The sequence below is a fragment of the Grus americana genome, chromosome 1 (assembly GCF_028858705.1).
Source record: "Grus americana isolate bGruAme1 chromosome 1, bGruAme1.mat, whole genome shotgun sequence".
NCBI classification, from domain to species: Eukaryota; Metazoa; Chordata; class Aves; order Gruiformes; family Gruidae; genus Grus; species Grus americana.
Genome location: NC_072852.1, coordinates 64,558,335 through 64,585,235, shown reverse-complemented (window position 1 = coordinate 64,585,235; position 26,901 = coordinate 64,558,335). Strand labels below are relative to the sequence as shown.

At 43.8% G+C, this 26,901-nt stretch overlaps 1 protein-coding gene across 2 annotated transcripts; it reads left to right on the top strand.

The window, feature by feature from the left end:
• Window positions 1-13: 13 nt before the first annotated feature.
• On the top strand, window positions 14-25,609 carry SLC37A3 (solute carrier family 37 member 3). Of its 2 annotated transcripts, none has more exons than XM_054833004.1 (15): window positions 14-125; window positions 3,675-3,850; window positions 4,833-4,947; window positions 7,450-7,542; window positions 8,038-8,121; window positions 9,328-9,473; window positions 10,120-10,216; window positions 11,315-11,399; window positions 12,431-12,612; window positions 15,173-15,314; window positions 16,574-16,675; window positions 18,595-18,642; window positions 20,039-20,190; window positions 21,926-21,991; window positions 22,845-25,609. In XM_054833004.1, the coding sequence occupies exons 2-15, from the start codon at window positions 3,750-3,752 to the stop codon at window positions 22,935-22,937; spliced, it is 1,506 nt and encodes a 501-aa protein (XP_054688979.1). In that variant the 5' UTR covers window positions 14-125; window positions 3,675-3,749; the 3' UTR covers window positions 22,938-25,609. The 2 variants fall into 2 exon arrangements, with proteins under 2 accessions (XP_054688979.1, XP_054688990.1); XM_054833015.1 differs by lacking the exon at window positions 14-125 and adding an exon at window positions 205-451.
• The last annotated feature ends 1,292 nt before the right edge of the window (window positions 25,610-26,901 follow it).

Here is a 26,901-nt window from a genome sequence, read left to right as displayed (position 1 = left end):
GCCGGAGGGCCCTCCCTGGCGGCGGCGGGGGGCGGACTACAACTCCCGCCGTGCCCGCGGGCCCCTCCTGCCGGAAGAGCCGCCTCCCTCTGACTTCCTGAGGGCTGTGCTGGCCGCCGGGCCCGGTACGTGGGGGCGGGTGGTTTTCCCTGGGGCGGGGAGGGGGAAAGGGGGTTAGGGGGTGCGGGGTGGGCGGTGGTTTAGTGGCCGTGGTGGGGTAACGGTTCCGGTGGAGCTGGTGTGTGCGCTGTCGGTTCGGCTCCCCACCCCGCTGAGGACGTGGCCGCTGGGCCACCCGCGCCGGGACCCGGGCAGGGGTTTGCTGAGGGGAGTGAACCGCGTCCTCATCGTCTGCCTCGGCGCTTCAGCGGGGGAGCCGGCCCGACCGGCCCAGCCCAGCCGCGCAGCGGGGTGGGGCAGTGTGCGAAGCCGGTGCCGGAGCCCGTCTCAGGTGAGCCGTGCCCGCCGGCGGGAGCGCGGCCTGCGCGCCGGGCCGGGCCGGGCCGCTCAGCCCAGGTCTCTTTGGCCGGAACTGGGTTACCGGGGCGGGGGGGCGACCTGTCAGCCTGTCGCCTCCCCAGCTGGCGTGACCGTGCTCGGGTCGACTCGGTGCTTGAAGGAGTCCCTTTTCCTCCCGAACGGCATCCAGCTGGGGCGCTCAGGTGATGGGCCGTCTGCTTGTGGTGGGTGCCAGCTGCCAAGGGCCTGTGCCTTTCTTCTTCTGTCTGTTTGGAAAGACGGCATAAAAGAGTGTTGTTTAAAAAAAAAAAAAATTCGTTTGTTTGCTTTGCACTTTGGAAGTCCCAGGAATGTTAATTCTGGTCTTTCCTGTCAGCTTTGGAGGGCGACAGGGTGGTATTAAGGAAGTTTATTTTGAACTTAAGGTGTTTTATTTTGACCTTAAGCGAAGGGATAAGGGAAAATGCAGAAAGCTTAACAAAAGCTTATTCAAAATACCGGTTAGCTGAAAGTAAATAGCGCTAAACAAGCAGACAAGGCAGTCTAACACCCTAAAAGCAGTCTTCTTCCTTTCTTAAGGGCTTGTGCTTCACTGCCTTGAGTTCTGTGGTTTATCCTACCTCGTAGTTTTTGCTCCCCCTCCACTACTAATGTGGTGTTCTCAGAATAATTAGAAGATTAATTTGTAAGGATAAACTCCTGGATGCATACCCTTCTAGCCTAGGGAGAATGCCAATTTTTAATATAAAAAGGACAGGATGAAGAAAGAAAAAAAAGGAAAACAAAATCTTTCATACTCATCTCTACACTGTAAATAAGGTGAAAATTGCAGTCCTGTGCCAGAAGGTTGTCTTCTAGAAGGCTAGCTGAGATTGAAAAGCTCTGAGGAATAGATATTTTTTTTTTTATAGTATTTACTACTGAAACTAGGTGACTTTAAGGTCAAAACCAGGTCTTTGTTTTAAAAAGACTTGGTATCTTAGACAAATAAGGTCTATATTTGCGTATGTTGACATGAAGCAAGTAGTAAATCTCATGATTCGAGCTGCAAACTGATTACCCGAGGAAGGAACTTTTCCCGCAGCGTTGCACAACTGGCAGTGTTTTGCTTTCCTCAGGAGAACTCTGTTATCTGTTGTTGCCTGGTGGGAGAGGCAGGGAAGGAAAACAAGCTCTGGTGTTTGACCAACAGCCCGCGTGGTTCACAGACCTTTAAGGACTGTAGTGCTGGGAAGTTGGAGTGCCTTCAAGTTCCTTTCTCCATGCAGCTTGTGTGGGGGACAGCCCTGAGCACTTCTGCTGTTGCCTGAAAGGGAGTAGCACTATGTGATGCTTGCGTGGGTGCTCAGTTTTCATTCACTGATGTTGAGGAACAGCCTGGGACCTTAGATGGATGTAGTTTCAAGACTACTTATGAAGATGCCTCTTCCAGGCTTAGCCTTGCCTTCCCACAGCTCCAGCTGTAGGTGCTTTTTTTTCCCTTTGCGTGCACCCAAGCATCCTAGAACCATGTTCCTACGAGAAAGTGCTGCTGGACCTGGGCAGGCTGTCCTACCTGGAGGAATGGGAGCGTGGCTCAGCTGCACCTGGGCTGCATAGATGCAGATGGTCTCAGATCTTGTATAGGCTTGCTGTGTTTATCCTGGATGAGAGTGGAGGCATTCAGGTGTGGTGTAGGGTAAACATGACTCCAGTGTCTCAAAAGTGTAATAGCTGGGTCCCTATTACTCAGAGGATCTCCATGCCTTGCTCTGTTTTGGAGGTCAGATGTGGCCTTGATTTCCGTGATGGTTAATGTATCCAGTAGTAGCTGGCATCTGTTTGTTGCTAGGGCATGCATCATCGAGAGAACAGGAAGGGACGACTTCCTACAGTGAAAGTTGTCTTGATGAAATCTTTAACAGTTATTAGAAGGAAGAGCAGAAATCTCTGTGAAATACGGGCAGAAATTTGGATAAGAGGGAGTCTGGGCAATGACTTCTAATCTTTCCAAGTGATGGTATGAAGCTGAACTTAAAAATTGTATGTCAGATTTACAAATCATTACAAAAAGCACCTGTGGATATGAAAGAACACAAAGGCATTATGTTCCATCTTATTTCAGCTCTGATTCTTTGGGGGAATGGGGATGGTGGCTTATTTTACCTCAGCATTCAGAATGTGTGTGATGTTTGAATGTCTCTTGGAGGCGCAGCTCCCACCAACCGATTTGTCTAGCTGTCTTAAGCCAGCTAGCATGAACAGAATCAAGTTCTGCCTTCAGCCCTGCCTTTGTGAGCTGTGGCAGGGAAATCTGTCTGAAAAGATCTCTGCCAAGAAAATAAAAGGGAGGATTGGAGAGAGCAGCGGGGTTGTTTCTGTGACTTGGTTTGTAGAAACGGCTCCTCAGCCACACCAGTACGGCTGAGGGAGTAGGGTGGTATGGCATGAGCTAGCACTGAGAAACTGTGTGTCTAACATAGCCTTTCCTCAGTACCGATAATGTCTGGTATATAGAAGTTTAGGCAGATGTCACCATGCCCTACAGATGGGGACAGGAAAGTATGACTTGCCACATGCTGTACTAATGAGTTAGTGACAGATGGAGCTATAATGTAGGGCATGAGAATGAATAGGCAGGGTGTCTAGCTGTTGGATTGCAGCACTGTCCTCACAGTTACTTTCCTTCTTCCAGCTGTCCAAGTCCACTCTTGGGTATATTCTTTCAACAACATCTTAAAGAGGCAGTTAGACCCAAAACCATTCCCCACTAGTAACCAAATGCTGCTCTCATGACTATATTCACTATAGCCAGCCAGGTGGCAGTGGAAAGTTAGTTTATTTATGACCACTCTGTCACGCACCATGTATGTAAAAGGTGCAGAATGGTCTTTAGCATGGGAACACTGGAAGTTACTAGATCCTGAGGGAACCCATTTGGCGATGGGCACTGCAGAGGCATCTGCTAGGAGGGGAACAAAAAAGAAATGGGTTGGAGGATAACCACAGGAGTACTGGGCGAATGGGAATAAAAAGACATTTCTGGGCATAGAAGGTGTCAAGGAATGTACAGGTGTGATGAGATGGGTAGCGATGTGAAACAAATTGGGAAGGAACGGCATAGAGTTTTTCCTGCTGAATTCTAGCTGTCTGGGTAACACAGCTGTATTTTATACATGTGTTTTAATTCAAATATGTTTTCTTTTTTCTTCCTTTCCCACCACCTTCTGTTTAAGTGAGGAGAAAAATGACCTAAGCACTATCCAGCCTTTGCGGCCAAGGGTGGAAACAGGGGTAGGACAGCCAGGAGGATGGCTTTCCCTGGAAGCTTACGGAGGCAGCCTGCAAACAGAGGCCTTGTGTCCCATTGCACCCACCATCATATTGTTGTGTTCCTGCTCACCTTCTTCAGGTAGGTTGAGTTTATCTCTGCACAGAGAAGTGTTCCTCTCATTGTATTTGGGGAGGTGAGGGCATGTCCAAAGAAGGAGAGTGAAGTAGGGAAATACTTTTAACCTTTGGCTGTGAGCCTTGAAAACAAACTTAAAAGCTAGTAGTACCAACCGGTCTGGGAGTCACACAGTAGTGGAGCTAAGTGTGCTATGCCCCTGGGAAATCCAACCACAAACAGGGCTTGCACCAAAGGTGAGGCTGACTGTGCCAAGCCAGCAGTGGCCCTTTGCAGAAGGATGGGTGTGAGGAGGAACTAGCTGAAATGAGGAAGAAAGCAAACTCTGATGCTCAGAACTCGTTTAGTTCCTGTTCTGACTGATGGAACATGCTCTCAATGCTTCTGGTGGCCTCTTCTCTCATGAAAGTACTGTTTGCAGAGGGTGGACAGGCCTCTAGAACAGAGAGGTCACTGCTTCAGATCTGAAGGTCTACTAGATTTGTTTGTTGAAAGCTTGTTTGTTACACCAGCTGACAACAGCTGGAATACCATACTGCCTCTCTTTACAAACTTTGCCTTGCTGATATCCTCTGATCTTCACAGCAATACTGCCACTGATACCTAATCTGTCTCTGGAAGAGCACTTGTAACTGTGGTTAGCCAAATGAGTGCCTCTTCTCTTTCTCTTGTTTGTTTGTTATGGGTTTTGTTTCTCTTCTTGTCTTTCCTGAGGTACCTAATTGTTGTTGCACAGTCACTTCCTCTTTTGAAAATAAAACAGGAGGTCCTTTCCAGTCAAGATCCTATTTCACAACTCCCCACTAAAATCAGTGTGTCTACCCATAATTTGGGGGTTCCTGCTGCTGACTACTAGCGCCAAAACTGCCAGTCCCCTGCTAGTCTGCCTGCTTAGACAGCACGTATCTGTATTTTGAGTCCCATCCTTTCCCACTTGACCTCCAAAGAAGATTTAGCCAACCTGTGCTTATGTGTTTTCTGGCAGTTACTCCCTGCTCCATGCTTCCAGAAAGACATTCAGTAACGTCAAAGTCAGCATTTCCAGCCAATGGACTCCCTCCTGCCTAAACAGCACAGCCCCCGAGCTCCGGCCGTATGAGGTAAGGATACAAGGGATAGGCAGGTGCAAAGAAAGATGGGTGACTTCCAGTATGCTGAGTTTGTGGTGCTGAAGAGACCCCTTGAAGTGTCCATCAGGGACACTTCTCAGAATGTGAGTGGGAACTTCAGGTGTCTGAATTGTAGTTTTCTCTATCATCAGGTGATGCAAAATCTTTCCTAGTGGTCCTCAGAGAGAAACTTCTCAAGAAGTTTCTCCCAGTAGAAATGGGGACTGCAGGAGAGTGTAGTAGCCAGCAGCATGGAGGTGGAGGAGGAGGGGGAAAGAGGGACCGTACCTCTGAAGTGTCAGAGGCAATAAACGAGAGCAGTTAATGGGCTTACAGAGATCTCTCTAAAACCCTGGCTGTGCCTTTCTCTGTGGTGGTGGTGATGCTGCTGCCACCCTGTCAAAAGGATAGCCAAAGCAGGAGAGAAGAAAGCTATCTGAAAGTGACAGCTGCTTATCCTAAATTGATACTGAAGAATGACATTTTATCTTGCATCTAAAAGGTCTGATTTCCAAAAATTCTGAACATCCAGTACCCCTTGTCTGTAAAATCGTAGCTTCAGTGAAATCAATGGGAGTTTTGGCTGGGTTTGCCTGCAAAAAAAAGTTGTGTACTGCTTGCACCTCACAAATGGGAATGCAAGGACTACCTCCTGGCTCCTACCCATAGTCATTTTAGGGGCATGCTTGTTTTTAGCAGTGGCTTGTCCTGATGCTTTTGAGAAGTGGAAGAAATCATACATTCACAGCTTGGTCACAGGCTATGAGATCTGTTAGAGCAGGGAGATCCAAGTTGGTTCCATGGGTGTTGTCTGTGTTAGAAATAATCAATTATTTGAACGTTTGACTGAGGCATGATAAATACTGACTTTTTGTGGTTAGTGCAACCAGTAAATTGGGCCTGTAATGTGTTCAGGATTTTATAGCACGCCAAAAAGGAGTGAGCATCTCGGGGATGCTAAAATGAACTACAGGGTGTTTATATTTAGTTCCTTAACTGACATTCAAACAACTAGTATATTTTGGAAGCTGTTTTGATTGATTTTTTTTTTTTAATAGATGATTTGGTGTTTGCTGGATGTTGAGGTGTACGTGTCTGATCAAAAAAATGGTCCTTTTGGTATCAATTTAGGTTATGTCAGTTAACAGTAAAGTGCGTTTTGGGAAATTGATAGATTAAGGATATGAACAGAGAAGCCACTTAGGTGCTATCAGTTTTGAACTTTGGTATATCTTTTAACCACAGTTGTTCTTTATTTTTATACTTTAAAAATATTTTTAAAGTGTAACAAAATATTTTGCAATTGTTTTGTAAGTCCTAGTATGATTTTATTAGAAGGACAACTTAGATCTATACTTTTCAGCCTTTAAACAACCTCTGAGGTTGTTTATTGAATTTAAGCCTAGTGACAAAAGACTGGGTTCTCTTATCTTTCTAAGACTCTAATAGCTTGCAGACCTCCAGGGTTCTGTAGTTAAAAGTTGAAAGCTACTAGTGTAAGTAGGTATTGGTGGCCTTAAATAGCAAAAAATATTTTTCAAGGGCTTTATTAGTTTTCTTGGACACATGAGACTTAAGCAGAAGCTGTGTCAGTAGGCCTCACCCATGTTACATCTTTTAAACTAGGTGGATGTGTAGTTAGTGTTGTCTGTACAGAATGTTCTCCTGGAGAGAGGTAGAATCAAACTAAAACTGATGATATTTGAGTTAGACACATCCATCGGTAAGGTTTGGATTGAGTTTTTTGTTTTCTAATGGGGGCATGGTCAGGAGGGAAGAAAACTTTGTCCTGATTAACTTCATTTTTTAAGTCATCCTCAAAGCTGATATCATTAATCTTAGTTTGGGGACAATTGAGTCTGTTTTTTCCTTTTTTTTTTTTTTTTTGATCATCTTGAAAGTAAAATGAAACTCAGGGTAAACACAAAAAATAACAACATTAGTGACTGGAATTCATTGTAAACAGTTTCCAACCAGTCTATTTCTTTCCCTTGTTCCTTTTGTGTTCTTTCTTTTCTGTTTGTGGTCTGTCATTTCATGTTATGATTGCTGCCACAACTACTTTAAGGGAATTATTCATTTAGTGAAGACAGCAAGATAGGTATGGAAGAGACACTGTACATAAAACAGAATATGCCTTTATTGTATTATTCATTAAGGTGCTCGTCAGTGTTTCTGTGTAAGATGCTAGCAGTTGCATTCTTGTTAGAAGTAGGGTTTGTTTTGCCAGTCATTTGCTTGATCCAGGTGGAACGAGCATTTCTCGCTTCTCGTTTGCTAGCTTGCCCTTTAGAAGTGAAATGAAGTGGCAGTGGACATTTTCTGCAGTAGATAATACCAGAATTGTTCTTGATTTGATAATTAAAGTGTCGGAGGAATGGGAGGTTGCTGGGGCCAGGTGCTGCTCTGCTTTGAAGTTGGGGTTTTCAGTGTAAAAAAAGTAGAATGAGCTGTGACTCTCCTTGTTTACCTGTCAAAATTTTCTCTGTGTAGCTCTGGAACAGCAACCATTTATTTCCAAATGCAGAAGAAGCAACTCTCTTTTTGGGGATGTTGGACACTATCTTTTTGTTTTCTTATGCTGTGGTGAGTAAAACTAACCCAAAGCTGCTAAGCTTTGGTGGAATCTTATTAGGATGATCACACTCACATTTGGAGGGGATGAATAGGATCTTCTTCTTAGACTTGCCTAGCACTAATGCGGTTAAAAAGCTTAGTTCAGGAGCAGATTTTTTTCCTTCAATTTCTGTTAGTTCTGCCCATGCCTGTCACCCATGTGAAGATGCTTGTTAACAAAAAACCGAGAAATACTATCAGAATTTCTCACACCCCTGTCACCAGTGGGTGGGAGAGCTAGTTTTATCTCTCCAAGAGCTCTCAGCTGAATTTTTTAAAAATAAGAAATTTAATGAATAACTGCTAGCAGAGTTTCTCTGGTGGCAGAAGAAGCGGTTAGAATCAAAATGTAAGTTGGTATAACAACAACATTTGGATCAGTTTGACCCTTCTACATCATTTTAATTCTTGCAAATAATAGATGCAAATCTTGTGGCTTTATTTAATGCTGTGTTTTGTTCTTAGGGTCTTTTTGTCAGTGGCATAGTTGGAGATCGCCTGAATTTACGCTGGGTTTTGTCTTTTGGCATGTGTTCCTCTGCTCTGGTGGTAAGTCGGAACATACTAGTGTGATTTGGAAATATCTCTTAGGGTTTCTGAATAGGGTTTTACATCAGGGGAGAAGAGGCTCTGTTTCTGTGTGAATCCACCCATGAGCTGTAGCTGTACCTCAGTGGTCTCAAAGTCTGTGTGTAAAACTTTGTCCTGGATGCACTTACTGCATTGTCTCAAGCGTAGAGCTATGCTAGATGACTCACCTCTTCCTGAAATATCTATTTATGGATACTGTGTCAGAAGGAAATTCCTAAGTTTGAGGCACCGTCTAGAGACTTGATGAACAGCTTTTGTACGAGATTGGTGTGTTTGGACTTTTTAGGACTGTTTTGTATTATAACTGTTCTCCCAGCCCACATATGTTGTCATCAAGGCTTTTGCTTCCAAATGCAATCTTAGCTCCCTTCTTTAAAGGACGTGCTAACAATACTAAGCATTCATTTACTTATTTTGTAATTGCTGGAAGGGCATGTGTCAAGAAAGAATGTCCGCTTAAAACAAAAGGGTTCTTCAGGTTCAAGCCACTGCAGATAAGTGTGAATCAGTTTTATCTCATTGTGGCTTTCTGGTTATTAAAGTAGTGGTAAAATGCGTGGAGTGCTTTTGATTCACCCAGTGGCTACAAACCCCACTATGACCTATTGTGTTCTGCAAACACACGACCACAAACATGCATCAAGCAGAGTGTGCCACAAAGTGTGTTTATTTTCTCTAGTTTGCGTTAGGGCTCTTAGTAATTTGAGACCTGGCTGTAGTATTAATGTTCAATTTTGCTAAGGTAAATGACTGCTGAGGGTTTTGTGTTTGCACAGAGCCTCTTGGATTAGGATGTCAGTACAATAGCAGATCAAGAGGCTACTGTATTTTTAGCATTGTTACTGAAAGTATTTGTCTCTTTCTTCTCTCCTGTTATAACTGTGCTGTTAATGAAGATAAAAGTCTTTTGGAGTGGAAGTGCCATGACAGCACATTTGTCTGGAGCTGTTTGAGCTGTGGTGGCTCAGCAGAGGGTGCTATTAGCTCTGAGTTGTTTCTTAAACAATGCCAGGCTTGCCTCTGGCGAGGGACCTTCTTCCTCAAATGTTACATCTTTCTTAGGACCCCACTCCTGCCTGGCTTTCAGCAGTAGCCTCAGTTTCTTCTCTCGTTTTTTTTTTTTTTTTTTTTTTTTTTGGTTTGGCTTTTTTCCCTCCACTCTAGGTATTCTTCTTTGGCACACTCACAGAATGGTTGCATTTCTACAACAAGTGGTTCTACTGCTGTCTCTGGGTTGTGAACGGCTTGCTGCAGTCCACTGGTTGGCCCTGTGTGGTTGCTGTCATGGGCAATTGGTTTGGAAAAGCTGGGTAAGTTGAGTTTTCTTCAGTGACTCACTTATCTGACCTGCTGAGTAGCAGATTGAGCTGAAAGTCTCAAACCAAAAAGACCAACTGGTAGGTGAGAATTAAAGTTATGTGAGATGAAATATGCCTCACTTGTTACTATTCTCTCTTCTTTTTTCTTTTTTTTTTTTTTCTCTGGAGCCACAGTACAGTTTGGTGTGAACACAATTGTGTGTGTTAAAGGGACAGGCTCAAACTTCAGAAGTCCTGTAGTGCAGAGTGGCTGAATTTGAATTTTCATGCCACTGGAAAACCTGTTTCTGTCCACTTACCACTGAAGAGACTGAATGGAACCTGACTCATTGTAGATTCAACTCTGTCTCTTTGGGGTATTGCAGATGAGCTCTAGCCATAACTTGTAACCCTGTTGTTGCCAGCTCGCCTCTGCTGTAACACAGGTGTTTCAGGATGGAACACTCCTCACTTATCTGTTTGTTACCCCCAAGTTATTCTGTGTTTTAAGTGACCTTTGAGTCTCCTTGAAGCAGACTGGGAGAATGCTCTAACTTTATTCATAAGTTAAAGTTCACTTGAATGTTACATCTTTGTCTTGCTCCTAATGTTACCTCTCCCTGCATCACTTTTTTCAAATACTCTTCCCCTTCTGCAGGAGAGGTTTTGTGTTTGGACTCTGGAGTGCCTGTGCATCTGTGGGAAACATCCTCGGGGCGTTCCTTGCCTCCTGTGTTCTCAAATACGGCTATGAGGTGGGTATTGCTGTCTGGCTTCTAGCTAGGACTGTGTGTCTGATTGGGTTATGTGAGATTAGTTTCTTATCCTGTCTCTGAGAGATAACAGGCTCAGAGTGCCCAGTTTCATCTTCCTGAATTCTGTGGTAGGAAGCAATAGGCAGAATAGAAAGGGTATTCCTTTCCTGACCCTTCCAAGTTGGGAGAAATGAGCCTGAGACTTCTCTGTAAAGGGGACTGATGTTATTGAAGAGCCCTAGTGTCATAGTATACCCTCTTCTGATTTGGGTGGCTTAAAGTGCTCTTCAGAGTCATCCATCAGAGGTTCTCATTTCACTGAAGTCACTACTGCTGAATAGTGGCAAGCTTCTGGCAGGTACAGGGGCATAGCTTCTGTAACAGGGAAGAGGCCAGGCACATGCGATGTTGCTGTAACACAGCAGACAGACAATGGAATACAGGGTGTATAAGTGAACCAGCGCATCTTGCGGCACGTGACCTATGAGGACAGGCTAACTGAGCTGAGCTTGTCACTCTGGAGGTGCGGAGGCTTAGGGTACCAAATACCAGCATTACGAAGCCTGTGAGAAGATTGCTGAGAAGTCAGAGCCAGATTCTTTCCTGGGTGACATGGTGAGAGCGCTAAAAACTAATGGGTATAAAGTGAAGCAGGGTCAGTTCCAACTGAATGTTTGGAAAACTATTTCACTCTGAAGAGAGTTAAGCATTGGAACAAGGGGCCAGAGCCTGGAGGATCTGTCTGTGCAGGATTTCAAGACCTGACTGAACAAAGCCCTGGGCAACCTGGTCTAAATTTGGTGTTTGACCCTTCTTTGAGCAGTCCCTTCCAATATACTTGGATTTGTCGTTGTGTTGGGTGAGCTCCTTCCTCACTGCTGTCGCCTCAGTACACTTAACCAGCTGTTTCAGCCTAGATAGAACAGAGTCTGTTCAGGAGACGCAGAGATCACTTGTTTCCAGGTTTTATGGATGAAGTCTGGGTTGTTGTAGCTGTGTTTACTCTCAACAAGGTTGGAATGTAAAGAAACCCTTGTTAGTCAGGGAAGCCTGTGTGACTGAAAGTGTTTTAAAAAATAATATTTTATTTATTTTCAGTATGCTTTCTTGGTGACTGCCTCAGTACAGTTTGCTGGAGGAGTCATTGTCTTCTTTGGGCTCCTGACGTCACCGAAGGAAGTGGGTAAGTAGAAGAGGGCTGTACCATTTCAGATCTGCAGCTTTCCATGTAGTACTAAAAGTACTGCTCATTCTGACAGTGCTTATCCTCAGGGCTCTTATAAAGTGGTGTTGCACTTTAGTGTATTTAATGGAGCAAATGCTTTACTCACCAAGATCACACTAAATGCCACCGTACATCGTGTATAGAGTCTGGATAACAGTCTGGCTCTAACATCTCCATTAGAATGTGCCTAACTATCAGTTTTTCTTCACCTGGAAAATCAGTATTTTTTAAAGAAACAGTAGGCAAACTGATAACTGGCTATTGTAGGAGAAATCTATGGCAAGCGTTAACTGTGCAGTGGGAAGGGAAACTATTTTTCATCTGCAGCTCTCCTGCAGCCTGTTAAATAGCTCTCAGGTTGGATATGGTCCTTCTCTGAGAAGATGGTAGGCAAGCCAAAGTGTAACAGGAAGACAAAAGAACTTTTGGGTTTTGACAGGGCCATGGAAGAGGTTTCCCAGGTGCCTGCAAAGCCTATAAAGTTGGTAGCACTAAAGCAACCATAAAGAGCGCTCATAAGAGCACTCAGCAGCCCAGAAAGTGCAGTGCAGTTCCTAGGATTTCCGCTCCAGTGGAGGTGTTAACAGGCAGCAGCTCTCTGAGTAGTTGCTGGTACACTCAGCCTCCACACTCAAGGAAAGTGGTGTCCAGGAGCCAGGTCCAAGGATCCCAACCACTAAATAAGGGGGGAAATGCACTAATTTGTTGTGTCTTCCAACTAATGGCCAGACACTCAGAACAGACAAAGCCGACGCCAGGATCAGACAGAATACTTTCAAGAGCGCTAGAAGACAAGGGGTAGAAACTGGCGACACTGCAGAACACCATCTAGAAGAGTTTCTAAGCCAAAGGAGGATGGAGGTATGGGAGAGCAAGGGAATTGCTAGAAGGGCGAATTGCTTGAAAGAAGCTAGCATAGCTTTAGAGTGGGGAGAGGGTGAGTAGGCTGTGGTCTGTTGTTCCTGTTGCATATCCCTTGTGTAACTTAGGCCTCCCTGAGCTTGGAGCAGATGAAGACGGTGGTGTAGAGGAAGATGCCAACAGACCTTTAATGGGCAATGATGATGCGGATGATGATGACCGGAATTACTCTATCCAAGCAACTGACACTGACAACCAGCCAAAGGCCATTGGCTTTTTCCAGGCTTGTTGCCTTCCGGGTGTAGTGCTGGTGAGTATTACTATACACAGATTCTTGAGTGGAACCTGACTTCTTATGTCGTTAAACATAAAGCTGATTTTTTTTTTTTTGTGTATTGTCAACATTTGTTGACATCACTGTTAATATGTTGATCATGTGGTGTAGTTGTCGACATTTGACTTCTTACGCTATTAAAACCTTGGGGTTGGGACTGTTATCCTTGTATGCGTGGATTATATATACACACACCGTCTGGGTATGTGGTTGCGTATTGCTCTTCCCATCAGACTCCTGCTTCATTTAGTGCATGTAATGAGCCAACTAAGGGCAGCAGAGATCCTGCCCTTTTTGCTGCTCAATTTAGAACGGAGGCCATGAGTAAAGGTGCCTGTAAGATGCTTTCTTGGTAAGGTAGCTAAGCAGCCCTGAGGAATGGGATTCTCACTGCTAGCTGAGCATCACACAGAACTCTCTGGCACTGATATTTGGGTTGGTTTGGGTTTTTTCATTGCCTTAAAGCAGAAAGCTGGCCTGACAAGCCTTAATCAACATGATGTAACATGTGACAGAGTAGGCAAGTTTTTTTTATAAACAACTGGAAACAAGGCCAGGTGATGCAGTTTCCACATATCCCCATCCTGTCCCCATGTGAGAACTTGTACTTGTGCATCAGCAGTATTGCCCAATTAATGGATTTGGTTCAATTGAAAAATTAACCTGCTATTAAAAAAACAATGTTAGCTTTGTGTCAGTGGGCTGTGTGCCTCCTGAATACTAGAGCTAGTACAAGAAAGGGGACAGGGTAGCTGGCCCAGTAATACGGTGTGAACTGTCTGGATTTGATCATGAAGCAGAACTACTGAATGCACAGTATTGCCAGATACCCTTAATGAGTAAAGTGGTTGGTTGTTGTGATTAAGGCAACACAAAACCTAGAAGGGATGGGTCAATTGTTAGTGTTTAGAGTGCTAGACAGCCATAGCTCTGTCATTAAGATGAGGGATGGCAAAAGAAAGCTTACTCATTTTGAGTTCTTTCCTAATATAGCTAAATGCTGCATAGACTATGGCTTGGTTTTCGTGGTGCTAAGAATGGGCTGAGGTACAAAGAAACTCTAGGCAAAATTTCTTAGTGGTGGAGGCTGCCTCAGCTGATGTGTGACTTTTTTTCATTGACCAGAACATAGGGAGGTCCTATATAACTGATGTTGCTGTTTCTGTACTTGGAATTTTAAAGATGTGTTCTGTGTGGTAACCCAGCAACATGAACACCTCTGAGTCTGAGTTTTATCTGATGTCAGATCAGTGCCCAGCCAAACCAGGACACTATGTCAGATCAGTGAGAGACCAAATACCAAGAGAACTTCCAAAGCCTTGTCAAGATTCTACAAAGACTTTATTTGACATTTTTTTTTTCTGTAGTTCCTCTCTTCTCCTGCTGAGTGATATGGTGGAAGAGTTTTAGTACACTTTTCTCCCGAGCCTCTAGAAATTCAATGTTTAATCAGTCAGACAATCTGGTAGACAGTTTCTAAGCACGTTGTAATAAATATCGCTTTGTACAGTGCGCTTTTCACACCCAGAGGCAGGAGAACTCTACCAAACATCCCTGTGTCTTACATGTATCATGGAGATTAGTTTGTGTCCTGTAAGAGTGGAAAGGCATTAATAACACAACTAAAAAGTATGTCTCTATTAAAATAATATAAATTCAGAAGAGATGATTTTGTGGAGTTTAATATATAAAAAGATCTGCTTTTTGAAATTCAAAGACAAGTGTGTATATAAACACATACATACAGTCTCAAAAGCTGTGACTCTAACAGGTTGGGTTTTTTCCCCAACCTTCATGCTTGTTTACCTCTTCAAATATGGGTTCCCTGAACTGCCATGTCAGTGTTTATCAGGAGGCCTTACTGAAATAGCGTGCCTTGTCCCTCTGCGTGCTGGGCCAGTGATCCCAGAGAACAAACCTCTGCCACACTCGTGAAAGCTCTAAAGAAGGACATCTGCTAGCTAAGGAGAACTTGAGCCCAGCAGTCAAAAGCAGGAGGTTGTTTCAGCTGTTGGGTTTGGAGGCGTGTGCTTAGCTCTGGCCAAACCTTTTATCTCATGTTCTGGAGGTTATGAACGAAGCTTTCACTTCTGGTGCTGTAAGGAGATGAGCCTTCTGAACAGCAAAAGATAGCACAGAGGAACTACTTCACATAACTTTTCACAGTATGATGCACAGATGACTAAATCTCAAGGCTGTTTTATGTCGCATGGTTGGCTCCCTTCTCTTCAGAAGGTGAATTAAATTTCCTTCATTTTTTGAAGTCTGGTGTCATTTCCTCTCAAGATTACACTGAAAGTGTTTTAACCCGTTACATTCAGTGAAAAGAAAATAACCTTCTTGACAGTGATTTTTGTATTCCTGGGTTCCCTTTGATGTTCAGCATTAAGCTTTCATAATGCTGCCTTCTTACATGAAATGCAGCAGCACTTCCCCCTGAAAGCTTTAGCTGGAGACAGAGCTTTATGGCAAGAAGCAGAAATGCTGTTTGCATTTCTCAAGTGCTAACCGTTTGCTGGCCCTCTCTTTGTTCTAGTACTCTTTGGCCTATGCCTGCCTGAAACTGGTGAATTACTCCTTCTTCTTCTGGCTGCCTTTCTACCTCAGCAACAACTTTGGATGGAAAGAAGCAGAAGCTGACCAGCTCTCTATATGGTATGATGTGGGAGGAATCATAGGTGAGTGAGCAAGTGAATGACCTCTTCCTGCAGTTGCCCTGCTAGCGTTTGAAAATGAAAGACAGCAAATGCAGCTCGGAGCAGTCACGTTCAGTAGGATCTAGCTGTTTACTGAATATATGAAGAGGTTAGTTATGTATGTGGCTGCTTGGCTGGTTTTTGGTTTTTTTTTTTTTTTGGTTTGTTTTTTCTTTTTCACATAGACTATATGAGCCCCCTAAAGAGTTTACATATAATTTAAAGGGCACTACCATGTTCATGTACATTACCCCCAGCGGACACTTTTCAAGAAGTCCCAGTGAGTAAAGAAGAGTGCCATGTACGAAACAGTGTCCCTGCTGCTTGCTCCTTCCTTTCTGAGAGGTGCCCTTGAGGGAGAGTTTACATATGGACTTACTGGGTTCTGAACTGTCCCTGCTGTCCTGTATTTTTAAGAACAGACTCAGTGCAGATATCAGCAGAGCAGGCACAACTGTGTTACATTCAGAAATGAAATGTAGTTGCGCTTGTTTCTGCTGGCTGCAAAATCTGACCCTGTTCCTCCAGAATAAAGAACATATTGTATATGTGTTTAGTCTTTCACTCTCCTGTGCTCAGGTGCTTGCTTTATTACCTTGTCCAGTTAGCTTTCCTAGAATAGACATCTTTGTTTTGGTCTGTTCAGGGTCAGTTTTTCTGCCTCTCTGGCCTTTTCTATATTAGGCATTCTCAAACACTCTAGTTTTTACCAGCAGACCAGTTCCTTCAGAGGTAGCAGTGATACATAAGGTGATTTTTATCAGCTATTGGCATTTGTTGCAATTAGTTGCACCTGCCCTAAGTAGATGAGACAGCAGGGAATGTGAGGCCCCTGTGTGCTAACGCTTTCCCTGTGAAAAAGAACTGCCTTTTCCTGCACTTCTGTTGGAGAAACCAGCCGCAATGTTAAGCTTGCTTACATCCAGAGTTGTGGTGATCCTAGAGCTGTGATGGTCCTATAGGGAAGGGAAAGGAAAGCAGGAGCGTTGGCTAGTTGCGTGCCAGAAAAAAAGTAGTGATAAATTCCTGGGAAGGCAGTATGAGTAGTTTTCCCTGCCCTGTCAGGATCATGTAAATGCTGTTGTCTTGTGCGTGGGGCAGTGAGGGCAGGAGACTTAGTTTTCAGGATTTTAGAGAGAATGCATATTGATGAGAAGGCAAGAGGCCACTGCACTCCGTGAAATGAGTTTTGTTCTAGGTGTTAGCATCCTGAGCCTGACAATGATTTATTTTTTTTGCAGGTGGGACTATCCAGGGCTTGATTTCTGATGTGCTACAGAAGAGAGCCCCAGTGCTAGCAATTAGCCTGCTCTTTGCCATAGGATCTCTTTTTGGATACAGCCGTGAGTATGCTTTTGCCGCGCAGTGGTAAGAGGTTCATTTGGTGGTACTTAGAGAACCATAGCACGGCCTGTTCTAATTATCTTTTCTGGTCTTGAAACTGCTTCTGGATCAGGATGGTGCCTTTTGGTCTATTTTGTCTGAAGTGTGGCACTGCAAAGAAAGAAATCGGTTCTCTGGTTAATGAGGTGGAAAAGAATTAGCTGAGTGGTTGGATTTCTCTGGTGAGTTATGGTACTGCTCCTTCTCCTGTGTCATTGTACCAACACCATAACTGGCAGAGCGGGAAATATCAGGTGCATCCCTATAGTAGAGAGGAAAGAGAATCTGGGGACAGATCTTTGCTGGAGTATATATACACTACAAAGAGACAGAAGCTCTTGGACTTCACCACTTACACTTCTGTGAGTGATGAAATTGAAGAGTTTCTGACTCTTATAAAAGATACAGTTCTCAGTGATTTGTTATTGAAAGGATTCTGTCAGGAAAACTGAGTAGGAGGAGACAGGCAGATCACATTTCTATGAAACGTCTATGGAGCTCTTCTAAGGGTAACAGTTTTGTGTCTTCAGACATGGTGTCCTGTGGTACCAGAGGGCTTTAACTCACTGGGATGTCTTCTGCTTCTGTGTCTTCCTCCAAAATGGGGTGGCAATACAGACTGGCTTTTATAGAGCACTTTGAGATCTGTGGACGGAAATCGCTGCCAGAGCTGGACGCAAACAGTAAAGTGTGCCTTTCAGAAGCATGCTGGCTTACTTGGACAGTCTCAAAGTAAGGTCAATAAGGTGTAATCATTAAATAGCAAGGATTGGGTTTGGTGGAGTTCGGTAGAGTTTTGTAGGCTCTTGTGCTACCTCATTACTTTCAAAAGTGAATTGGAAGCAAATATAAAATTATTGCTGACAAAGTTTGAAGTTTGTTGTAGATAGCAGAGCAGGCAGAGGTCCAAGTGTCTTGTGCTTAGCTCTGTCCAGCCGGTACAGAAAGCTCAGACAGGCGATACAAAGTTACTGCAGTGTGATAATTAAATTCCAGCAGCAAACCAGGAAACCTTTTCCTGCTCATAGCATGTTGCCCATAAGAGTAATAATGGCCTGAGAACATGTGAAGAGGGCTGCAGCTTGCCTTACGCATGATAACTTGACCATGTGCGGGCTCTAAGTTGAAGCAGTGAGTAAGGAATTCAGGTGATGCCTGGAAGTGAGGTATTGGGGAAAACAATGTCTGAAAAGCACTGAGACTGTAGTGGAAAACCAGCTGCATGTACACCGTATGATTCTGTTCCTGGAAAGGCAAGCAGAACCTGTAGATACCCAAGCATGGCTTTGTAGGGAGGAATGAGGATATGGGGGTTTGCATTTTTTTTTAATTTATTGTGCAGCATTGTTTAGGCAGTTGCTGGATTACTAACTCCGGATCTAATCTCTGTATTTTAAAAAAGATTTTGGAAAAATCAGAATGCATGGAAGGGTGATTCAAGTACTGAATACTTTATGGTGGGAGAGATTGAGTTGAGTCTAACTTCTCCAGAGAGACACAGGGAGGATTCTCTTACTATTCAAACGGACTTTCAAGGAGGGTAAATGCAAGCTCTGTGTCATAGAAAGATGCATAACAAGGGCTGGAACCCAGAGCCAGGCAAATCTGATATCGAAATAGGGTGCAAAATTTTAAGGGCAAAGGTGACTTTTCTACTGTAAAGTGCTGTCAGGAAACTTCTGGGTCTTTAGTTTCTAAATACCTTTGCAGTAAGACTCTGTAGAAGTCTCTAGTCAAATAGAAGTTATTGTTGTCACTATGTAGCTACTTGAACAGGCAGTTCAAACTGGATGTTTGCATGCTTCTTTCTGATCCTAAATAAGTGGCTTTCTTAAGTTAATTTGTTTTTATTTACACTCATCTGGGCTTTCTCTTGCAGGTTCTCCAAACAGCAAACCTATCAATGCTGTGATCATGGCAATTACAGGTATCTATATCAAGTGCCACAGTTATGCTAGTACACATATATAGGTATATTGCAGAAAAATCAGTAACACCAGCCTCAGGTGGTGGTAATGCATTTGTGTGTGCTGCCATCTCTGCTGGTTTTGCAGAAAGAGTGAAAGCTGGGGCCCAATTTCTCTTACTTTTGGAATACAGCTGTATTACAGAGGGAGGTATAGAATATAGACTGTATAGAATAATGGCTTGGAACTAAAGGGGTCTGCCTTGGCTCAGTATGATGAGGACAGATTTATGCCAAAATAACTAGCAGTCATCTGGTATCTGAGGAAGTGTATATATGGTAAAGTCATGAGCTGCAGCTCATATTTGAGAGTGTTTGTCTGGCAAAACCTCAAATGTACCCCTGCGTACTGTGAGAAGTCACAAGCTTTGTGTGCTAGCAGACATAGTATGCTGCGTAGCAGAGGGCTACAAAGAAGATGAGGGGACTGGAGCATCTCTTGTATGAGGAAAGGCTGAGAGAGCTGGGTCTCTTTGGTCTGGAGAAGAGAAGATGGAGAGGGGATCTCATCAACACTTACAAGTATCTGAAGGCCGGGTGTCAGGAGGATGGGGCCAGACTCTTTTCAGTGGTGCCCAGTGACAGGACAAGGGGCAACAGGCACAAACTGGAACACAGAAGTTCCATCTCAACATGATGAAAAACTTCTTTACTGTGAGGGTGACCGAGCACTGGAAGAGGCTGCCCACAGAGGCTGTGGAGTCTCCTTCTCTGGAGATATTCAAAATCCACTCGGATGCAATTCTGTGCAACCTGCTGTAGGTGATCCTGCTTTAGCAGGGGGGTTGGACTAGATCATCTCTAGAGGTTCCTTCCAACCCTTACCATTCTGTGTTATGGAATTAAGATTAGCATGCATGAATAGAGTGTTTCTTTTCAAATGCTCCTACTTCAGAACTCTGTCCTGTTGCATTTTTTTTTCCCCTTCCATCTCCATCTTGACCAATCTCTGGATACTGAGGCAGTAGCATGGGAGTGTACTACTCTAAAGTAGAAATGTGTCTAAAGCTGCTTTTTGTTGAGGGTTTGTACATGCATGCTGTTCAAAAGTAGCTTTCTGTATTGTTTGGTGTGTTCTGACTCTTCTTGCAGAGTGTGCCGCAGCTAATTACCTCATTTTTGCTGTTGGATGTTGTTTTGCTTGTTGGCAATTTCTGTGTGCGTACTCCAGGTACACAAGATGTGCCATGACCGTATGCTTCAGCCGTGAGGGTGCACCTCTACCTATAACTAGTCTGTGATCACTATCCCTAGACTTAATCCTTTTCCTGAGCTTTGCATGGTAGAAAAATCTGGGTTTTGAAGATGTTTTGTTGAGAATCTGTTTGCACCAAGGCTGTTTTCTTGGCACTTCCAGGATTTTTCATCGGAGGCCCTTCTAACATGATCAGTTCTGCAATTTCTGCTGACCTGGGGCGCCAGGATCTGGTGAAAGGCAGCAGCGAGGCTCTAGCCACAGTCACAGGAATTGTGGATGGAACTGGGAGTATTGGTGCTGCAGTGGGCCAGGTGAGGCTACCAAAGGAAAATAGGGGTCTGGGGAAGGAGGCAAAGAGTCTGTTGTAGTGAGAGATGTTAGTTCGTTCCTCAATCCAAAACTGCATGGAGAGAGAGAAAGAAAGGGTTATTTTGTTTTTTAAATTATTTATTTAAGAAACAACCAAGGGAATGTGTGTGTTTTAAGCTTCCAGTGGAAGCAATTTAATTAAGAACTAAACTAAGTATTCGTAGTGGTGTTATGGCACTTTCATAATTTGAATGAATTTTAGAGACTTTCATATCCTGAACTCCAAAAAGCAAATAAAGGTCAGTTTCACTCTTTGTGAAGATAAAATATTTTGAAGTTTTTTGGGGATCTTTTGTTCAAAGGTAATAGCAAAACCTTTGCTTACAGAAAAGTTTACGTGTATAACCAAGTAAAATTAGAGTATCTATTATTAATGTCAGGTGTTTATAAAATAATTTTAAATTTGCTCTTATTTGTGGTTCCCCTTTTTGTCTGTGGATGCCTCTTACACCTTGTAAATCCAGCACCACTTGCTTTGATAGTCCTTACAGTATGCTGCCAGAGGTCTGAAGATTAGACTGTTGCAGAAAAGAAAGCTGACAGTGTGCCCGCTGGGGATGTTCTTCTCAAATACAAATGTTACCTCTGTGAAATAATACAGTGGTGGTTTGGGGAGGGGAGAATTTAGTAGAAAGATTGGAGACAGTCCTATTCCAGGCATCCTCTGGTGCTGGTAAAATACCATGGGCACAGGCAAGACATACAAGCTTATTTTCTGGAAAGGGATTTGGGTTGGTACTTGCCATTGATTGCCTGATAAATACAATTGTTCAGTCTCTATTTTATAGGAAAGATGCTGCTTAGCTTCATTAAACGTGGAAAATTACAAGTGCTTTGTGGACATCTTAAAGTGCACTGTTACATTCAGTGTTCTTGCATCGTTTACAGTGCTTCTGTCTTCCCCCACACATACCATTCAAACTTACATCATCATAAAAATTGGCTCTTTAGTTCTGAAAAAATCCACCTGCCTCCCATTCTAACATTGCATTTATTTCAACAGAGGCAACCATGATGTCATTCTGGGGGTGTGTGAATAACAGCAAACGCACAATGAACATGTTAGAAATTCAGATCCTGTTTTGTGCTAATATAACCCAGTAGTGAAGAAGGGAGGCCCTTATACAGCATCTGACTATCAATCTGCTAATAGGGAATACATTTTCTTTTGTAGCCTGTGTAGTCCTATTGAACTAGGATGCAGATCAGAACAGACTGTAGTCTCAAGTGTCTTGCCTACTACGAAGGGTTAAGTAGTTAGTGGTTGCACGGCTCTTGAAAATGCGTCCTGTGTAATTTATAAGCCATTCTAGAGCTTTTAGTTCTTCTGAGAGTACTTACATCCACTTATGTCCCAGTCTTCTGTGCAAAAACCTTGTATTCAGCGGAGTCAATTTGTCACCCTTTGAAACTGTAGTTCAGTTCTGTCTTTATGCTGCTATGAGTTAATGTAAAGCTTCAGGATGGTATCTTTGCTTTGCTGAGACTGTAGGCTTTATACAGAAAGGCTGCTGTCCTGAGTCATCTCTTCTGACAGGAAAAGATCAGCTGGAAGGTTTTGTGATCAGCTCTGTATGGAGTGTTAACAGCCCACAAATTCTAGAAAATGATAGTGTGATGCCTGAAAGTCATGCTTATCTTCCCAGTTGGAATAATTTTTCCCCCCTCTCTTTTTAGTATCTAGTGTCTTTGATCCAGGAGAACCTGGGATGGATGTGGGTTTTCTATTTCTTTATTCTAATGGTAAGAAATCTCCTTTTTTAAAATTCTTTGTCAAAGTTCAATTTGCAATAGAAAGTTTTTGTGAGAACCTGAAAATTGTGAGTTAGCCATGCGATCTATTTCTGCAGCTGCTGTGAACTCTGGTGCCATTCTCAGAGTGGTCTATGGTGTGCCTTTGCCTCAGGGTGTCTAAATCAACAGGGTTCGTTTTGAATCCTTTAAAGTCATGTTGGCCACCAGGAACTGAGATTGTGGCAGAGGCACAGAAATACATGCCTTAAAATATCTGTATGAATTTCCTAAAGCTCGTACCGCCTGACTGACTTCCAAGGCAGGACTTTTTCCTCAGTCATCATCTCCATGATAATCCCTAACATTTTCAGGGAGCTGAAGCTAAGCTGCTTGTTTGTTAGCCCTTGAAGATTAGTGGTAGGAGTGATGAGGTTCTTGAAATGAAAATGAAAATGCCTTGCCCTGGTATACCACGGGGGGAGAAGACCATTCAGGCCCTGATCTCCTCAGCATTGCCACAGTGGTGAATGCTGTACCTGTTCTTCCCTGCTGGAAGTGCCAGGAATTGTCTTTGCATCTGTGCTGACAAGGGACAAGGCCACTTTGGTAAGCAGCAGAGGTGGCCAGGAGGAAGGCTGTTGAGGAGGTGAAGAGCTCCTCTTCTTTATGAAGAGAAAATCATGACAGCTGAAGTCGTACGAGCTTTCCTGCAAGCTCAGTCCTTCCACCTGATGCCCCACTTTGTCATCGCTTCTCTTAGCCTGTGTCTTTCTGGGGAGGCCCTGAATGCGCGTTGGAGTGCAGGATGGCTGCAGCTATGGTTGCTCTGTGCTAATTGTCCTGGATATGCTTCTTTTCACAGACGAGTTCAACAATCCTGTTCATTTCACCATTAATAGTGAGAGAGATCAAATTGCTTCTGCATGAGCGACGCCTGCGAATGCTGACTGAGTGACTCCTGCTTGCCTCTGGAAGGACTGTTGTATGGACCCGACAGCTGGAACACTAATCAAAACTCCGGGAGACTTGTTTCTTACATCCTCCAGGTTTGGACTAATTCAAAATGGCTCTGTAAGACTTGATTGACCTGCCTTTGCAAGCTCAATAGTGAAGTACCAAATACCCGTCCCGAGACCACCTGCATCGTGGAGCTGCTGACCTAAGCCAGACAATCCACGGGACTGGCGGATTGTCCCAGCCTACCAGACTCTTTCTTGTCAGCAGTCACACTGAGGTCTTCTGTTGGGTGGTCTCACTGCTATACCCTTTCTTATTTATTTCTGGATGTCCTGACCAAAGGTCGACTGTTTAAAACTGACGGTGGAGAGGCTGTCTTGCAATGAATTTTGATGCTCCGTTGTGCCGGTGAAATCATGTAGTGCATTTCACAGGTAGTCTAAATTTATGATCTCCTTAGCTTTTAGAAAGGGCATTTGGAAGTTGCGCTGTCTAGTTGTTTAAAAAATGCTGTTGCTAAATCTCTGCACAGACAGACCTCTGCTATCCCTAGCGATTAACAGTCACATATTCCAGTAGATTCACATGGAGAAGTTACCTCCATATTTGTTTTTTAGCATTTTTTAATAATAATATTATTACTAATCTCTGGGAATTGAGATTTCAATTTTTAACTATTTAAGCAGGCAAATAGTGTGCAATACTTTACTGTGATCTCTGACAATAAGCCTTAATAGATCCTTTGTGTCTGAAGGATCCTTGAATGGCTTTGGGGATCAGTAATGGGACACAAATACTTTCACTACTGTTTTGTTTTTTGAACTTTGATCAATACTGACCAAAATGGGACTGTCAGGTGACCCTCTGAAGGAAGCTGGTGTCACTGATTTCATACTCATCAGGCAATTGCTCATCTCCAGCAAAGGAGAACCAGAATGGAGTTAAAGGAATTTAAGGGACCTAGCTGCTCTCGAACATGGGCTTCCAGGCAGGGACTGAAGCATATTCGTGGAATAGCATCAATGAGCAAGTGCTGCTGTCTTCCCCCGTGCTCCTCTGCCTTCTGCTGCATAGGGGACCTCAAGCTCCAGGGTTTTAAAGCTTGAGTTGTATCTTGAAGAGAAAGGTAGATGCCAGTCAGCACTAAGAACGTGACTGCACTTTGTGTGGTGGTATCTGAGTATTTCACAGTACTGCAGTAAGTGAGGTGACCGACTGACACCTCTAACCTTTGTTGATGATGTTAATAGGGTCGTCAAGTAACTTCTCAACAAATTGTTTTCTGATTATGCCTTGGGATGTTTTATTGTAATAGGTATGTGTCAACCAGCAGAACTTCTGATCAAACACCCAATCTAACTAGTCAGTGATCAGGGTGGGGGGCAGGAAGATTCTTGGAGCTGAAAATCTGAAACATTTTAAACGGGAAAAGTTGCCTTTTTAAAATGTACAGTGATTTTTTTTTTTAAATTTATGAATGTCAGTTTTTAGTCATGTGTTGGTTGTAATGAGTGGAACACTATTAGTGCCTTACGGTTTTACTGTATTGAACAGTTGCTTGGTGATTGCTGCTTCTGCAGTGACGGCTCTCTGCACAGCTTTGCTTACTGTGAAACTCAGTTGCTCCGTTTTATACTGCTTTTGAGAGTCTCTTTCCTTCTTGGTGGAGGTGATTCTTGCATTTTTTTGCTAACCCTTGAAAAATTTCAGGGCTTGGGAGAAAATGATGCCATTAAGCTGATGAGGGACCTGAATCCTGTTCTCGTCTCTTCTCATTCCTGTTCCAATTTTTGCCTGTATAATTACAGCAGGAGACTGAGAATCTATCATCCTGTTCTCAGAATTATGCCCTGGGGTTAGTGTTCACATCCCAAGCTACTCATTAGCCCCTGTACAAATAGAATCAAAACTCCTTGAAATTTAGTTCCAAAACTGATGGCGGCACCGTTTGCCCCAGCTGTGGCATCTGAGAATCTGTGGTTTCAAATTCCAACCTGGATGAGCTTTTTGGCTGCCCGGCTGGGCACTAGATAAGCTTCTGATGAAAGGTGGGGTGGGAAAGGGACGTGGCCGGGGGGAGGAGAGGCAGGCCCCTGTAACAAATGGTTTCCTGTAAACAGTTCTGTCCCCTCTTGAGAAGTGTCAGATGTGTTGCAAGCGCTGCAAACAGCAAGCTGCTCGGCAGCTCACATCTAAGTGTGTGGCGGTGCTTTGAGGCCAGCCTCAATTAGCGAGACATGCCTATGATTTCAGGATTGTTTTGTTGTCGTCCTGGATTTTTGGTTCTGTGTATTTCCTCAAGGTGCTCAGATGGAGAAAGGTTTTCAATCTGATCATGTCCAAAGTGATCTCACGTGAATAAACTTACTTTGACTTGATGTGGGCTGATTGTACTGTGTGCTTTATTCCACCCTTCTCAATGGGGCTCTGCTGAGCATGCTCCTCTTCCTCCTCATTATAGGCCTAGCTCTAACAGCTGCTTTTCACTCCACTGTTGTGAAGACCTGAGCCCTAACGCTCACCCCAACCTAAAAGGGGGCCATGTTCCCACATGCTGTGCTTTGGCACTCTTCCTGACCAGTCTCATGAGAAGCTTTGTGGAGTCCCCCAGCAGAGATGCCCTGAGATAACAGTGTAATTGATGGTCTCAAATAAAGAAGCCAGAACGTGCACTTGGTTTTATCTATTTGTTGATCTGTGTGTATAAGTCAGGTGTTCTTCCCTTGAAATTAAACGTGCCACGTGGCTGCTGGCCCTGCTGTGCCTTCCCTCCTGTGACTTGTTACTTGACACACAAATCCACACCTACGCTTAGCTGTGTTTAAAAGGACATAGTGGGGAACTTTGTAATTGTGTTTGTGTTTTATAGTTTACTGTAAATCAGAGTTGAGCATAAAACTGGATTGCTGGAGGAGCCCCCATGCCTGCACTTTCTGGTCCCTCAACTCCTAGTAGTTGGGTAGTGCTGTGATGCTGTTCCTCAAGAAAAGTAACAATATTTTTATGCAATGCTACTGTGTCCTGGTTTTCTCAGAGGTCTGGAACCCAAGCCTGCCTGCCCGGTAGCAGTATCGCAGTGCTCTCTGAAGGGGGAAGAACTGGGCTTCCGCTCTAAGTGCTGCGCAGCCTTACAGAGCATGTGAGCTTCTTGTCCTCACCAAACCCAGAAGAGCAGCTTTCCCTTCTGCAGGAAAGTGGGAGGAGAGGCAGCAGCATGTTTTAAGGGTTATGGTTTTTCTCCCTGAGATAAAAGGAGACAGTATCTCTTTCGAGATAGTCCCACGGATGTCACCAGTGAAAGCACTAGCTTGTTCAGGGATGTCTCAGGCACATCACTGATCAGTTCCTCTTGTGTATTTTTGCCTTCTATCCAGTGGTGGCCAAAGTGCTCTGCCAAGCCTATTTGCAATTCTCCCCCTTTCTTTTCTAACTGAAAGTGCCTACGGGGATGTTTTGGGTTCTGTATTGCAAAAGTTTTCTAAGGCACAGCATGCCCACCTCCCTACATCTTTGTCAAGCCTTATCTAATCCTTTTAGTAAACAGCCTACCGTTCTCTGAAGGCTGTAAATACAAGCTCTTAGACCATTTTGTGGGCTTGGATCTGAGGGGCGTGTGTGTGTCATGTACGGGCCTATGAAAGCATCTTGGTTCTAGTAAAGCCTTTCTTAAATGAGAGTTGCTTAGATGAATATTCAGAGTAATGCAAAGAAGAAGAATTTGGGCAATTGCTGTGAACGTTCCTTTGGTTCTCCTGCGCTGGTGATTATGTCTGTGTACATGTCTGGATCCCTGGAGGTTCTCCTGGAATGTCTCCTTTGGCCTCCTCTTAAAACAGTGTACAGATGTCTATGAAAACAAATGCAGTGGGCAAATCAAAATGTACTCCTGGAGCAGATAGCAAGTTTTGTGGCTCTCTGAGGTTTAAGGTTGCTGCCAGGAGGAGGAAGATTTCTGTCTGAGA

Bases quoted from the DNA above. Each gene is read 5' to 3' on its own strand.
- SLC37A3 (XM_054833004.1), top strand. From the start codon at position 3,750: ATGGCTTTCCCTGGAAGCTTACGGAGGCAGCCTGCAAACAGAGGCCTT. The intron at 11,400-12,430 runs GTAAGTAGAAGA...TGTGTAACTTAG, and splicing joins GACGTCACCGAAGGAAGTGG to GCCTCCCTGAGCTTGGAGCA. The intron at 18,643-20,038 runs GTATCTATATCA...TGGCACTTCCAG, and splicing joins TGTGATCATGGCAATTACAG to GATTTTTCATCGGAGGCCCT.